The following is a 17,067-nucleotide window of genomic DNA, read 5'->3' as shown; positions in this document are numbered from 1 at the left end:
TTCATTCTGAGTGTGCTAATACAACGTGAGTCAGAAAGACTCAGTATCACTGCTTCATGACTCACATCACTTTGTTCACAGCATCTCTGCTTCCACCTCTGAGACATTTTTGTTCTCATTTACCTCTATCTTATTTGATGGATTTGAAATAGATATTCACCGTCTAATTTATAAAGCATCCTGGTCATTCTGACTGAAAACTCCGTTTTTCTTTCTTGTGCCCACTGTATTACATCTTTTTCATAATACTCAGCATTTTCACTGTTGGTCTGCCTTCCATTCGGTGCATGAAGATTCCTTGAACCCGGGACAAACAATATTGAAGCTTAAATATTTCTTCTAAAAGCAGGGGCTACTCTCTTCCACTATATTCACCTTTCACAGTTTTCTATCCTGTACGTGGAACCAGCTACTGCTAAGTCTGCTGCTGCAGAAACTTCTGGTTGTAAGATTCAGTGTCGAAACTACTGGCAACCACAGCCACAGGCTGGGATAAGTGGACATTCTATACTATTATTTTTTTTCTGTGAATTTTGAATTTTTTCCTCACTTAAATTTCCCCAAGTAGCAGACTGCCAAAGGGCTGCAAAGAGGTAAAGATCAGCAGTTGCTGAAATTTGTAAACCGAGGACATTATATTGTTTGAAATATCCATATAATTGAAGGAAAAGTGGTATTTTAGCTTGGCTTATCTGTGTAATAGATCCAACTGTCCACTTCATGGAGCATGTGCAGACACAGCTTATGTTGCAACCCCGTCTTAACCACTTACCCTTTCTATAATTTCAGCAGCACAAATATACTTCTTCTTTATTCCCTCTGGTATCATGTTACCACATAGTCACCAATTTGCTGAGGAAACAGTTTCAAAAGAATCCTGATTTGCAGAGCCCAGATTTCCTCAGCTCAAGGTCGTGTATGTCCTAAAGTAAAAACAAAATCCGTTTCAGCGAGTAAACTCAGTGGAGCCAAGTGTACAGTTCAGGGAACTTTAGTAGCTATTTCATGGGGAACACAGACCACCTCCTTCTGATTAAGTTTGTATATAATCTGGCCAGGAGGCAAGAAGCCCTGCCTCATCTTTATCTACTGCCCAAAGTGACTTAAAAGCAAATAGTCGTTATGTGTTTCTGTTGGAAAATTCTGTCTATAAATAATATTATGTTTGAAATTATTTGTAGAGAATTCATGAGAACACGCTAGTCCAATAATATTTTCTTGTTAAGAAAAGTTATCAGTAGTAAGATGAGGTAATGATAATAGCCGATTGTCATTTAAAGTTGATACCTGATTCCTTTTTCAACATGTGTGATTTGTCAAGGGTAGAGGCTTATCTGTAGTATGTAAGTGTGCAGTCCCTGAAAACAGACAGTGGATTTGAGTCTGATCTCTAAGATTTCCTCCTTGTGTGGCCTTAAATGGTTCATTCACTTATCTTTTTTCTAAGCCTTCCGTCCCTCCATAGTAAAATAGGGATAATAATTCTACTTATCTCAGATTTAGTACTCTATAAATTTTTAGCTCGTATCATTTATTAAGAAGGCATTAAGTATATTGAAGGAATGATGATATCTTTCAACATTCTTTGTGACCTTTATATCTGTCTGCTGATTTAATGCATCTTTTAGAATCAAAATATACAACCTATTTTTTACCTTGTTCATCTGAGAGCAGCACCATTTGAATATACAGCTGGTACTGATTCTCCTAGGTAATCAGTGAACAGTAGTAGTCATCCAGCAGTTAGAGTAGATGATTAATTACCTGACATGAGGTTTGACTTTTGATGCCAAATAGCATTTTAAATGTATTTTTAATAGATGTTATGAGCAATCTGAAGTTCACAGAAAAATTTGAGTGGAAAGTACAGAGTTCCCATAAATTCCTCTCCCACCAAAAGCATTTTTTATTGACAGTGTAATTATAGAATGAAGGTTGCTTGCTGTCATGGAATCCAACATCTATTTCTTGTTTATTTTCCTAAGTTAATAAATGTTATCATATACGTCCTAGTTGAAAACATAAAAAAAATTATAGTATTAAATTTAAGGCATAGATTCAGGGTATTTGTATTTCAGAACAGTAAGAAATATTCATGAAGTCTATAGAAAATCTGAATCAGCAGGAAAAACAAGGTTTGAATATTTGTGTATGTTGATGATACTCTGTTTATCAATGTACCTGAGAACACAAATGGAAATTGAGGTTCAGATGACACAGTATCTATTTCTTTAGTCTATGAGTTCTGGGATAGATTAGAATACAAAATGTGACTCATTATAAATCAGTTTTCACTTTTCATAAAGTGAATCAGTAACTCTCATTGAATGTATTTGATTAAGGGGAAAGTATATTACAAATGAGAAAAGAAAATTGCCAACTGGCTATGCAAATGTATTTACATATTAGCACAAGCAAAACTTCTCAATTAACCAACACATGCCTTCTGTCCCCCTAGCCCTTCCTCCCAGGGCACACTCTTGCTGCTTAGACTACCAGTGATTGCTGTAAGCTTTAGTGAGATCAAAAAGGCTAGAACTTAAACCTGGCCCTTCCTCCTAGTTTCTAAGACTGCAGCTCAGCTTCTAGTTCTCTGCTCTGTAACAGATGCATTTGCCCTTTCCCTTGCGGTCAGACTGCTCTGAATGTGAGGGCCAACTCCCACTGCCCAAACAGGTGGTCAGATGGTGAAGAATCTGTCTGCAATGTGGGAGACCTGGGTTTGATCTCTGGGTTGGGAGGATCCCCTGGAGAAGGGAATGGGTACCGACCCCAGTATTCTCTTCTTTTTCACCCCAGTTTTCTTGACTGGAGAATTCCATGGACAGAGGAGCCTGGAGGGCTGTAGTCCATGGGGTCGCAGAGTCAGACAGGACTGAGCAACTGACACTTTCACTTTTTTCACTAAACAATTTTAGACTTTCAGCAGCACAAGTCTTAGTGGCAGTGTTTTGTGAACTTCAGTACCCAATCCCTCATGAAATTTGGCCTGAATCTGTCCGTGGATATTAGGATGGATTTCATTTTTAGAATGAGTACAACCATTGGTTACAAAACTTTTCCAGAGTGAGGCTTTTTAAAAGAATGTTTGAGGATTTCCAAGTTGAATTCTTTAATTGTTTTCTTTCCCTTTTATGGCTTTTGGCAGGGGAACTGCATTGCTCTAATATATAAATATTTTTTTTCTAATTTTATTGTTTTGAGTTCCTTGAATATGACCTGTATGATTCTAGCTTTTGTGTATTAATTTTGATTTTTCTTGTGGCACTAATGCATGTTTGTATGTGTGTGTGTATAGTATTGTCCCAGAAAAGAGAAAAAAAACTATTTTCACATAGAGTATCTATGTGTGCATTTGGCACACACACCCACACACAACATGTAATTGTATAGTCATTATGGTGAACAGGCAAGACTTCAGGACCTGGGTTCGATCCCTGGGTCGGGAAGATCCCCTGGAGGATGGCACAGCAACCCACTCCAGTATTCGTGCCTGGAGAATCCCATGGACAGAGGAGCCTGGTGGGCGACAGTCTATGGAGTCACAAAGAGTTGGACACGACTGAGCAACTAACACACACACACAGAAAGTGAACTTATTTCTTCCTCTCACTGCATTATTTCTTTAAATGTCTTCAATCAACTGTTTTTCTTCTTTCGCTTGAATTTTCATTCACATGACTTTTCTGATGATTCACATACCGAAAATACGCCCTGATCACTTTTAGATAGAAAGACTTATTTCAGTGACTGTGGAATCCAGTTCAGTGTAGAAATGAGTGCTGAAAATTCATACCAGATGAAAACTTCTCATCTCCTCCAGCTTGTTCTGCTTCAGACCTGAACCCAGTGGTAGGATGAGACAGGCATCTCCTTTCCTTAATTTTCCCAGTGGGCCCTTTCACCCGCTTACACACTCACAAAGCAGAATTCGAATTCTGGAAAGGAGAGGAGGGAGGCGGCCTGGGGAGCAGGGAGGGTCTCACTGCTTGGCTTTTACAGGACCTGCTGGGAGCTGATTCTGCCTGTGCGCAGGATTAAAGCTCTCTCCTGTGCTTCTTTTCGTGGTTTTCATGCATATTCTGCTCTGGACTGTCTGACCACAGGTCCCTCATCTCAGGCCTTGCCTCTAGTTCTGCTGGTAGCTTGCAGCTGTCCTGCAGTTTCTGCAACAGAACATTCATCTCCAGTCTCTTTCTGCTGAGAATGTCTCATTTTTGCAAAGTCTCTTTTAGGCAGAACTTATTAATTGTTAAACAGGACAAACTAGTATCTACACAGGTTCCATGTCTAGACGCTGAGGAATAGACAACTTTCACTGCCCTTTTGAGGAGGACATTGCTCCTTAAGCTTGTCTTCCAGAGGCCACTTGAGTTAGTCTTTTGGTTTCAGACTGTCCCTTATGTGTAAGGTACCAGTTCTTAGTGTCACAGCAGCTTTAGCAAACACATGTCATGAACTCTCCAACAGGGCTTATTGAAGGTCCTTGTTTAAGCTAAGAGGGGAGGAAAGCAACCCTGACAACTTTCCAAAGAATTACTCTGATTATCAACTCATAGCCCCTTCAACTGTAATGTATTCTCAAATTGGAGTAAGGATTTATAAAACAAACACTATCCCAACAAGGTCTTCTTCAAGCCCTCTGTGGGTGGTCTAGCACCTGACTTTGGGTTGTGGGGAGTCATTTGCTGTTGTTTTGGGGCATCAGTGGAAATTGAGACAGAAATTGTTTCATTTAAATATTGTTTTACAATGGTGTCATTCACTTCCTTTTCTGTCTTTTTATTTTTTCCTACTCCATCTGTTAATTTCTAAGAGAGTCTTTAACTTTGCTCATGATTTCATATGTATATGTGTATATATGTGTGTGTGCGTGTGTAATAAATATACTTTATTTTCTCTCTATTTCAAGTATCAGCACAATGGTAATCATATAACCTACATGTTATCATCTCTATTCATGGTTACATGCCATTACTTTGTTAGTTGTTTCAGCAAATGGAACTTGCCTTGCGTGCTAAGTTGCCTCAGTCATTTCTGATTCTTTGAGACCCCATGGACTATAGCCCGCCAGACTCCTCTGTCCTTGGGGATTCTCCAGGCAAGAATACTGGAGTGGGTTGCCATGCCCTCCTCCAGGGGATCTTCCTGACCCAGGGATCAAACCTGTGTCTCTTATGTCTCTTGCGTTAGCAGGTGGGTTCTTTACCACTAGCGCCACCTGGGAAGCCCCTAAATGTTCCTTAAATCTTTTAAATTAAGCCCCAAGTTCTTTGAAGCAGAAACCTTGTGTTGTGTGACAGTTGTGCTGTAAAAATTTGGAGGAAAAAATAGAGTGAATCATTCTTTCATAAAACTGTTATAGAATAAAAAACATTGTAGCTTAATGAACACAACATTAGCTTGGAGTTACTATGCTGGAGTTCAGCCGCCCAATATTGCTGTTCAGTTAACGTCAGTTCTGTAGGTTCTACAAGTCAGCTTCTCCTCTGGACCTTAATTCCATTTATAAATGTAGTGATTTGCTCAGACTGTCTCCAAAGTTTACTCACTTTTAAAATTACGTTACTTTTCAAAAATAAAGTCTGTTTCAGAAAACAGAATAGCTCAAAATCCAAATTTGCTCATATACAAAACGGGACTCAGTTAAAGCATCATGCCAAGTCTCAGTCTTAGAAAACTCTAATAAATTCGTTTTCTTTTTGATATTAGAGTATGTTTTCCATATGTTTGAATTTGCTGTTTACAAATTAGATGATGAAATGACTCATCCCTGGAACAATTCAGTGCCTTAGGGTATGTTCTTGATAATCTGCTTCTTGAAATTCGTCTCTCTGTAACATATGTCAAGTAAGGACTTTCCTAACATGATTTTTAAATTCCAAATAATTAACATTAGAGGAATACAGCAAAAAGTTCTTAGACATAAATCACATTAGATCACTTTTCAGAAATAACTGTTAAATCAACTTCAGACATGAGTTCTTATAGCTTTAGCTACCAAAATAATAAGCACTTTATCAAACCTCTCTCTTCATAATATGCGCTCTTCTAAGAATTATTGGTCCCTAACAATATTCTCAAAGAGCTACCAGACAGGCTTTTAAAATGCAGACTGTGGCAAATGTTCTCAGAATATAAAACAAATACAAATTGTCACAGTTTGTACCCATTTACACAATGCATTTATTTTATTTTACAAAAAACTGATAGACAGATTAGTGGAAATAATAACCGCTCACGATTTGAAGAAAAGGGAAGCGCACCTTTCATAATCTCAGAGGAAAGTGTTTCCCAGAGACTGTTAATGTCTAACACATTGTGTGATCAAAAGACATGCTTTTGTTTTACGTTCTTATTTGACATTGATTTGGGGTTTATTCAAGGATTCTTTGAAAAATGCCTTGCATGTCTGGACCTTTAAATACATTTAAGTTATATTTGAAGTTACCATTGTGGGAAATAATTCTTGTTTTAGATTCGGTTGGGGTCAGGGAAGGTCTTCCTGAGGGGAAGACATGAGAACAGAAACTCAAAAGCAGTAAAGGGTTTTTCACCTGCACATTGGGGAGAAGAACATTCTTGACCTCTGTGTGAGAAAAAAGGTGTGGGAAGATGCTGAAGTGGGCCTGTGTCACATGAACTCAAATGCCAGCGAGACCAGTGTCACAGGGGCAGAGGAGCACAGGAGGAATTTGAAGAGATAGCCAAAGGCCACATTTTTGAAGTTTCAGGGCCCTGGTTAGATTTGGTTGAGCAATGAGAGGCCGCTGGAGAGCTTTAAGGATAGGGCTGACACGAGGTGATCCACGCTGTCAAAGGCCCCTCTTGCTGTTCCAGGAGAGGAAGGGTAGGGGCAGGGGGAAATATTAGGGTCAGTAGCCATGAAACGTTTGTGCCAGGTCAGGTCTTCTGAGGCGCAAATGCCAAGCAGGATTAGCTGTTGCAAGATCTAGCTAAATAACTGTGGACGAGAAAGGGACGGGGAGCAGAGGCAGGCAGGGAGAGCCTTCAGCAGGGGAGAGGACGACCTGCGAAAGGAGAGGGGAGGTGAGACTGCAGCGGGGGTCTCGGGAAGCCCGGGGGCGGTCCCCTAGTAAAAGGTGCTCTGTAGAGGGATCCTGTGACAAGCAAGAGTGACCATGTTCTAGTTCCCACCCCTCCTGCTACTGAGCCAGTCATGGGAAGAACCTGGGGGAAAACTGGACAGAAAAGTGTGGCAGCTGGTGGCGGCCCGTCACTGAGCTCCTGGAAGGGGACCGTCATGGCCACCACAGTGTGGGTATTTTGTTTTTTCTTTGTTTTAAGCTTCTAATTTTATATTGGAGTCTAGCCAGTTAACAGTGTTGTGATAGTTTCAGGTGGACAGCAAAGGGACTCAGCCATGCATACGCATGTATCCATTCTCCCCCAAACTCCCCTCCCATCCAGGCTGCCACATAACCTGGAGCAGAGTTCCCTGTGCTAGACAGTAGGTCCTTATGGGTTATCCATTTTAAATATAACCATATGTATCTGTCGATCCCAAATTCCACAGCTGTCCCCTCAGCATGAGGATTTTGGGTTAGGATGGCAGGTGTGGAGGTAGTGAAATTTGGTTAGAGTTCTGATATGTTTTTTTTTTTTTTTTATAAGACGGCAGCCCACCAGGCTCCGCCATCCCTGGGATTCTCCAGGCAAGAATACTGGAGTGGGTTGCCATTTCCTTCTCCAGTGCATGAACAGGAAAAGTGAAAGTGAAGTCGCTCAGTCATGTCTGACTCTTAGCGACCCCATGGACTGTAGCCTACCAGGCTCCTCCGTCCATGGGATTTTCCAGGCAAGAGTACTGGAGTGGGGTGCCATTGCCTTCTCCGTAGAGTTCTGATATGTTTTGAGGAAAGAAAAAACGGAAAGAAATTTTTGACTTAATGTTGGATGAATGGTTATGACAATTCCTGAAATGAAAAAGATTTGGAAGGAATGGGTTGCTAATGAGCAGGATGGTGAGGAAAGAAAACAGTTTTGTACATGTTAAACCTCAGATGATTATTAAGCATAGTGGATTTGTTAAACTAGGCAGTTGGATAAATTTCACTGGGAAAATATTGAGCTGTGGGTGTTAATTCAAGAGCCATAGGTGGGTGAATGGCTTATAGAGTTTTGAAGGTTATCTAGATGGTGAGTACAACTGGAGAAGAGAAAGTAGTAATTCAGGAGTCCAGGGTGGTTTACAGGATTTAGAAATTGGAATAAGGAAGAAGATCCAGCCAGATTGGAGTCATAAAGAGTATATATAAAGTGTGACGCTGAGACTCAAAAGATTGAGTCATACATATTAAAAAGGAGAGAAGATATTTGAGAAATATTCATCCAGGATAATCAAGGAAAGAAAGGACTTCAAGAAGGAGGGAATGGTCAGTTGTTTTATTTTCTTGAAACAAGGTATACCAGTTGGCATTTATTTTATTTCTGCTTTTTGTCTGGGCTGCATGGCTTGTGGGATCTTAGTTCCCCAATCAGGGATCAGAATCCATGCTCCTTGCAGTGGAAGCGCAGAGTCCTAACCACTGGACTGCTAGGGAATTCCCTGGTCAGTTTAAATACTGATGAGAAGTTGAAAGGATGGTGACCTCAAATAAATATTGGATTTAATAGTATGGAGGTCAGTGGTGACACTGATATAAATGGTTGCAGTGGAATACTGGGTGAAAGCTTTACTGGCAAGAATATGAGAGAGAATGAGAAAAAGAAAGTGGAGACAGTGAGCATAGAAACTTTGGAGGAAATCTGCCATAAAAAGAAGTAAGAAATGGGGAATTGGGATTGTCTTGCCAAGAGAGAGGTTTTTGTTTTAGGATGGGTGATACTGAAGCATTTTAGATGTTTATAAGAATGATCTATTACAGCATAATTTACGGTCCAGAAGGAAAAAGGGGAAAACTACCTGAGCAGGATTCTTGAATATATGAGAGAAATCCATAACATAAGGGAGACCTTTGGCCTCAGAAACAGCAAAGGTTGTTCATCTATTTTTAAGCAAAGTATACAAATCAGGGGGCTTTCCAGGTGGCTTAGTGGGTAAAGAATCAGCCTGTGGTGCAGGAGACGCAGGTTCAATCCCTGGGTTGGGAAAATCCCTTGGAGGAGGGCATGACAACCCACTCCAGTGTTCTTGTCTGGAGAATCCCCGTGGACAGAGGAGCCTGGCAGGCTAGAGTTCATAGGGTCATAAAGAATTGGACACGACTGAAGCAACTGAGCACACAAGCACATACAAGTAAGATGTAGTTAAACTGATTTATTTATTTGTAGAAGTTCTCTTCTGAGGGGTTTAATATTTCTTGGTGATATAGGATCAAAGTCATTATTAGGGAAAAGCTGTAAAGTAGGCATGTTGGAGGTTTGAGGACAAAAGGTATGAAAGTCATTCAGGAGAGAAGGACTGTAAATTTGATAAATAAAGGGAATACTGTTGTTGGGCAGTCCTGAGGGTCCTCTTGAAGTTTATTTCCTCACATTTAATGTGAGGCCAGTCCACATATTTAATGTTTTTCTCCATTCATCTCCAGTTATTTGGGTGTTGACAAGTAATTGGCTTAGGTTGCATTTAAGTATTGTTGTGGTTTTGCAGGGCAGCTGTGACATAGGAAAAAAGGGCACAGAAATGCAGAGTAGAGTAAAGGAGTGATTGTAATGATGGATGTGAGATTTAAGCTGAGTTGTGAACGAAGTGAGAGCATGTGGGGCAGGATAAATGGAATGTGAGTTTGCAGATTCAAAGTATTACAATGGGGGGTGGGAGATGGAAAGTGAGATAGACACCAAGACATTGTTCAGGGTGAGGGACCTTCCTGTCAAGATTATGGAGGAGATGGAGTGGGTTTGGAGTGTGCAAAAAGTCTAGGAAATGACCGTGGGAGATAGCGTGGAAGGTTAGAGGAGTGGAATAGAGGAGGCACTCTCAGTGCCCTGGATACAGGTAAGATTGTCCACATGGATAAAGAAATTACCAAGACGAGTGACAGTGAGGAAAATAGCCTATTGTTGACTAAAATCACCTATGGTAAAGAAGATTATAAGAGACTGAGGAATGTGACAGAAGGTCTAGCGTCAAGTCCTGTGCTTTGAAGGAAATCAGAGCTCTCAGGCAGGGACCAGGGAGAGTGGTCTTGAGGTGCTGTGTAGTGCATAGGATGGAAGAGGGAAAAGCACACGAGGGTGTGCTGGTTTCCTGGGACTACTATAGCACATTACCACAAACGTGGTGGCTTAAAGCAACAGAGAGTTATTGTCTCACGATTCTTGAGGCCCAGAGTCTTGAAATCAGTATCAGGGACAAAATGGAGGTGTGAGTATATACAGCCATACTGCCTCCAGTGGCATGGGGGAGAACCTGTTTCCTGCCTCTTCCAGCTTCTGGTAATGTCCAGCATTCCTTGGCTTGTGGTCACATCCCTTGAATCTTTTCTATTTTTAAAATATTTATTTATTTATTTGACTGCACTGGGCTTTAGTTGTGGCATGTGGGATCTAGCTCCCTGACCAGGGATCTAACCTGAGCTGCTTGCATTGGGAGAATCTTTAAGGCCATCATTCCAATCTCAAAATGTTCCATCTTCATATTATCTTCTCCGTATGTGGTAAAATTCCTCTCTGTCTCCCTCTGCAAAGGATACATGTAATGGCACTTAGGGTCCATCTGGAGAATTCAGGATAATCTCCTTATCTCAATATTTTTAACTTAACAACATCTGCAATGACTTTTCCCCCTCCTTTCCCTCCATAGGTTATGATTGCCTGTAAAGGGAGATGGACAGTCACCTAAAATGTGTCTCGATGTCAAGACGCTGCCACATGCAGACCAAGAGGATATGAAAAGCTTTCACAGTTGAAGTTTCTGAGGAAGGCAGGTAGGACTCGCACATTGGTCTGAAATGGCCTGAAAAAGCAAGGGAAGGAGACGGGCCTCAATAGTTCTTGTGACTAGGGGTTGGGGCCAGGGTCTAGTGAGAATTCATGTGTGCTAGAAGGAGATTGGGCTTCCCTTGTGGCTCAGCTGGTAAAGAATCCGCCTGCAATGTGGGAGATCTGGGTTTGATCCCTAGGTTGGGAAGATCCCCTGGAGAAGGGAAAGTCTACCCACTCCAGTACTCTGGCCTGGAGAATTCCATGGACTGTAGTCCATGGGGTCGCAAAGAGTCAGATACGACTGAGCGACTTTCACTCACTCCACAAGATTAGGTGGTGTAAATTTCCTACCAGCGCCAATGGAGAGAAGGTGCATACCATCTTATTGGCGTATCCCAGTGTGGGTACAAGTGAAGAACCATGGGTGAGACTTGATAACTGTCAGCAGTCAATCATCCAGAAATGAGGTCAGACTCCTTTTTACCACTTCAAGTTGCATTCTCAGGTTTTGGAGATTAGAGTTTGGATGTGGCGGTGGGGGTGGGGGTGTGTCGTTTTTAACCTATCACAGTGGGTTATGCTACATAAGTATTGTACTCTAGTGACAGTCTAGAGTCAAATATAATCAGAAATTGAAGGATATATTACAGAAGTTAATGCTATAGGAACTTTTTAATGAGCAGAAATCTCTTGGCCTGTTCTGTTGGTTTTGTTCATTGCTTTGTTTGCAACTTGGACACCAGTTCCTGAGATATTATTAGTTGGCACACAGTACATATTTTCTGAGTGAATGAATGGATAAAAAATAGACCTCATTTCTAAAAAAAAACAGAAATTGTTGGAAAATAACAGCAGAAGGTTGGACTTAAAATTTAGGCATTTTCAAGAAGTGCATACACATTATTATTTTTTAAATATTGTATGGTATAAAAGGAAAGGAAGTTTGGAGCTGGCATATCACTTTGTGGAGTTGGCTTTTTGCTCCCCCATTTACTGAGCCAGAGAATGAACTCCGATGAGCAGATGGAGAATTCTGAGGCAGAGCACCCTGCCTTCTACCTGACATAACTGAGTTCTGTTTACCATTTTCTGCTCTCTTGTCTCCACGCTGATGGTCTCCTGGCCAGCTGCTCTGTTGCAGGTCACTGCTCTGGCTCCCTAACTGCTCTGAACACTAAAACATCTCACCAGGTGTCGTGTGGAAAGGAAAAGCTATTTAAAAAAGCAATTAAGACATTACCTGAATGACACACAGAGACAGAGAAAATAGAGATATAATATCACAGGGTCTCTAGCTCTAGGAGGTATTGGATCCCTGAAAGGTGAGGGGGAGAGAAAGAGAGATAATTAATCATAACAGTAAAGCAAAATCAAAGATATTTCCTGCTCATTCTCTTTTTATCCTCTGGAGAGTAATTGCAACAAAATACAGCCTGTCTCTTCACATTTTCACTCACTGGGCACCCATTTACCAAATGACTCATTTCCAAGGTGTTTCACTCTTCCTCTTCAGAAACGTCCTGCAAATGAAGGCTCAATTGCCCTTGGCCAATCCTTCTATCCACTCCTATGCCCTGTGAGGTGGTCCATCTTGAATTCTTCCTGTTCAGTGGATGCTAAACAAACAAGTAGGCTAGGGAACAAATGAGTCATCTCAGCTGTCACACCCCAGGCATTCAGGGACACCAACAGTTCATTTCATCATACAGGGCGGGTGCGTCATCAATGCACAGGTGTCCATTACATCTGTCTTGTTCTCCTGTCCTGCATGTCATGGTACCATTATTTGACTCCTTTAAATCTGATGAAAGGAGGAAGTCTGAGAGACTCGTGTAGAGGCTTCAGTCCTATTTCCTGACATGATGTACTCTGACACTTGGGGGTTTTGTCCTCCTGTAAGCATGCCGCTGCCTCCCTCTGGTGAGGGCTGCGGCCCTGCATCTTGGCCAGAGTTACTGGAGGGAAGTCTTCTCTAGGGCCTGCCCACAGACTCAGAGAAGCTTTCAGATCCTTTGGGGTTTTGTTAGTCCTGCTCTGCCCTCTGTTTGTTCCCTGTGATTCTAGATCTCGCAGGTTTTGCGTTAGTGGTTTCCCTTTTTCGTTTTGTCCTGCTCCGGGTTTTGTGTTTGTGACAGCGCAGAGTGGCCGAAGCCGCAGCCCTGAGTCTCACATCCTCATCCCTTCATATGTTTGGCAGTGCAAATGCTGGGGTGATTGCGGGGCAGTGTTTCTCTGGAGCTGCAGACTCAGGGGTAGCAGTCACGAGGTAAACAATGCCACCCAGACTCTTTCAGAGAAGGAACGAGATTGACGCAGCCATGGAACCTGGGAAGGGTAGGGTCCCCGGATGTGATCCTCAGTAGACAGTGCTTGCAAATACCTACCTTATTACTGTGTAGTGAAAGCAAAGTCACTGCAAATGGTCATTTCCCAATACCAAATGTCCTGTTTTGCTTGGTTGTGTATGGTACTTCGGCCACTGGTTATGTACAAGGATTTCAGCTATTTTATTTTCCAGCAACAGTGGTCTTTTAGGTCTAACTGTCAATTTAATGGCGCCAATGACCATCAAAACAAAGAAAATTACACAGTAACTCTGTCTTTCTCTCGGAAAGGGAATCATCTGCATTCACTGTGGTGCTGAGCATCGTCTTTTTTCCCCAACACTCCCGTAACGCGCATTCACACAAGGGCCAACCAGGAACCCCAAGGGCAATTTATTTTCAATGTCTTGCTTCAAGCAGGGAAACTTTCTATAGCATCACTTTTAGTACAGAGTGAACAAAGTAGAAAATAATATCTTTCTAGGAAGGGAAAAGCAGAGTAAGCCTCACGATGGGGATGAATGATGTGCACGTGGAGAAGGAGCAGATACACGAGTACGCAGGGGTGGGAAAACCTCTATTATCCCTCAGATCTGTGTGCAGCTTTTATCGGGTGGAGGTCAAAGCATTTTAGTACTTTCATGGAAGAAAGAGAAAGGTTGCATGAAGGAAAAAATACATGGACATGGAAATAAAATGCTGCTTGATTCAGCTGTATATTTTAAAGGGAAAACTGTATGATTGAGTTGTGCCAATGGGCGTTTGGTTTAAAAATCCATTACCAAAGCTGGATGAACATTTTCAGGGCCCTACACTAAGTGGTAGGAAGACGCATCCAAACAATTGATGGTACCAAAAAAAAAAAAAAAGAACGTTCCTATTGTTGTCATTAGTTGTTGGGTGCCTTTTAACCTAGAAAGGAACCAAACTTGATTTTAAAACTAGGTTCCTAACTAGCTTTTAGAGACCACACATTTGAAGCTTGTGTATGCAGAATGAAACTGCTCAGCTACTCTCCCTGTAAAGAGCTCAACAAACATATCTGCTGGGCTCCAGTCTTCTAACTGATAACTCTTCTAGGTCCTCGAAATCCAAAGATAAATAAAAATAATGATACTTGACTCCAAAATGGTTCCAGTGAATGGAAGAGACAGACACATAAACACATGCGTGATGCATAAGCAGTATTGTTCGTGGCACGGAACATGTGTTGTGACAGGGATATTCAGAGGGTGCTCTGTGAGAGGAGGGATGTGCCAATTGCAGCCTGTCACGAGCGTTCAGAAGAGGGTTCTTGAAGAAGCTGGTCACTGAATGTGACTTTGAAGGCGATTGAGTTTGATATATGAAGACAAGTGAAAAGAGTGTTTCTGGCATACTGTAGTGTAAACAAATATAAAGAAACATACAATAGCACAATATATAATCAAGCAACGGTAAACAAGCCACTGTTACTAGTCTGTGAAGCTCGTTGAGGGTGTGGTAGGAAGCTGAGGCTGGAGTTGCTTCGTATGCCACGCTGTTTTTTCCCTTATGCTACGTGCCTCCAGACATTTTTTGACTATACATCCATTTTAGTAAAACTTTTTTGAACAGTCACCTCAAATATATCTGCATGTACCTATAAATTTCATACACGTGCTCTTGTCTCTCTGTGTATTAGACATTAGTAATTTATTTCATTTTGTAGGATAAAGCAAAAATATGTGAAGTTTCTACTACTTTCTTCTACATCCCAATTGTCTTTTTAGTCCCCTTGAGGACACTCATTTAGGTTGTTTACAGGTTCTTGAGGAGGGGCAGTGAGGTGATCAGATTTCCTGCTTCAGTCACTCGTTCTGTCTGTAGTGTGGAGAAGGGAGGTAAACAGATGGATGAAAGGAAGACGAATAACTGAGCTGTTGCAATGAACCAAACAACAGAAAATGAGGCTCTGACTCAGAGCATTTGTGGAGTTGAAAAGGAGAAGATGATTTGAGAAACATTCAGGAGTTAGAATTGGCAAGACCTGCCCATTGAATGGGAGTGAGGAGTGGATCTGAGAGGTGAGAGTGAAGGGATGGGAGAAGGAAATGTGGAAGTTTTGTTTGCATGAGCAAAGGAGAAGTGGTGATGCGGAATGACACGAGAATTCTGTGGGAAAGCAGATTCAGAGGTAAGAAACTGAACTCATTTTTATAGAGATCTGTTTCCTTTTGATCCTCTTTATCCATGATCTTCTGAAATTTGCTGTTTTTCTCCTGAACAGCCTGTATCATTCTCCTTTATTTTTTTTCCAGATCTCCACATTTTGGTCTGTTCTGTGTTCCTTAGTGAATACATTGTCTTTCTCTTGAAATATGAGAACATCTTTTCCATGTGCCTTCTTGTTGTTGATAATACATCTTTTATTTTAGTTTTATAGATGAATTTTTTCCCAATGTATTATTTTTAGCCAATACAGGCTCTGTTACTGTTTAGAAACAAATGACCTCATGGTTTTTTTGGTTTACTATAAATAACGTTTATTTTTTGCTCGTGGAATTTCACTTTATCTCATGTGCTTTTCTTCCAATGCCCATTTCAAAGTGGGTCCCAGAACAAAACAGCCAAGTGTAAGTGATTTATAGACGATCCCAAGAGAAGAAGAAAGCAAGACAGGGAAGAATAGAAATGGTCAGAAAGGTTCCACTTTCAAGTGAGTTATCACTGTGGACAACGGGACTTCAGTCTTCCTGTGGAAGTCTAGACGCCAGAGTACATATGCACCTGAGTTCTCCTACTCTAGGCTCAGTGGGGGCTGCGGTATTCATCCATCAGCTTCCATCATACATTGGTTGAGGCTGCACCAAAGAAACTTCAGTCTCCAGTATTTTAGGTCGAGAGGGTAAGTGGCCTTGATGGCTTCAGAGTCAGAGAAAAGCCTTCATGGAAAAAATGCATGTGCTGGCCTTTGCACGTCTGAGAGGAGTACAGTGGTGTGGTCAGAGTAAAGGAATGTGGAGAGAAACCCACTAAATCCATCAAGCGATGAGCAGAGAAATGAGCAAAGAAATAAGGAAAACAAAACACTGTTAAGATACTTTAATAATTTTATTTTACCACTGTTTGCTTCAAAATTTAGCTGACTCCTTCTATAGTCTACTTGTGGTAGCTAATGTGGAAATTTATAGCATTTGAATCACACATTTGTAGTTACTGGAATACATCTTATTTTTCATCTATCTGTGCCGTTTTCCCACTTATCCCCCCAATTTCCCTGTGTATGAAATGACTCGTATGTCAAGATCTACCTTAAATGATTTCTCTTTCATAAAGATTTCCTCAAACTTTAGTCAAAATTGATCACTCCATACTGGGTGCTATTACAGAATTCTGCCAGTACTTTCATTCTGTCATCTTATCACATTATAATTTACAATCTGTTAACATCCTCAAGATATGTATTGTTTTTTACTCATTTTTACTTATCCTGCAGTTGTCACTTGAAGATTTGTAAGCTTAATGAGCAAATACATAAGTAGCCACGACATTTATTCCCTTGCAGTTTAGACAGTTAATCTTCTTTGGAAAAAATAACAGATGCCTCATATTCTTCAATGTACTTTTGGAACTCTCTTAATAAATATGTTTTCATAAATATAGACACTATTATTATATATCTTAGGGAATTTATAATTTCAGTGTATGTGGTGGTGGTTTAGTCACTAAGTCGTGTCTGACTCTTGCGATCGCAAGGACTGTAGCCCGCCAGGCTCCTCTGTCCATGGGATTCTTCAAGCGAGAACACTGGAGTGGGTTACCATTTTCTTCTCCAGAGGATCTTCCTGACCCAGGAATCGAACCTGGGTCTCCTGCATTGCAGGCAGATTCT

General features: G+C 41.1%; 1 protein-coding gene across 1 annotated transcript in view; it reads left to right on the top strand.

Moving 5' to 3' along the window:
• The window catches only part of LOC145517391 (uncharacterized), a 180,431-nt gene extending 166,109 nt beyond the window's left edge, over positions 1 to 14,322 (top strand). Inside the window, exon 4 of the mRNA XM_081519722.1 lies at positions 10,769 to 14,322. Coding sequence (XP_081375848.1) covers positions 10,769 to 10,807 — 39 coding nt within the window. The 3' untranslated portion in view covers positions 10,808 to 14,322. The remainder of the gene's footprint in view (positions 1 to 10,768) is intronic.
• Positions 14,323 to 17,067: the final 2,745 nt, after the last annotated feature.

This window comes from Giraffa tippelskirchi, chromosome 8 (genome assembly GCF_054371585.1).
Source record: "Giraffa tippelskirchi isolate mGirTip1 chromosome 8, T2T-mGirTip1v1.2.pri, whole genome shotgun sequence".
Taxonomy (NCBI): Eukaryota; Metazoa; Chordata; class Mammalia; order Artiodactyla; family Giraffidae; genus Giraffa; species Giraffa tippelskirchi.
Note: the sequence above shows the minus strand (reverse complement) of the source record. Positions and strands in the feature narration are given on the sequence as shown.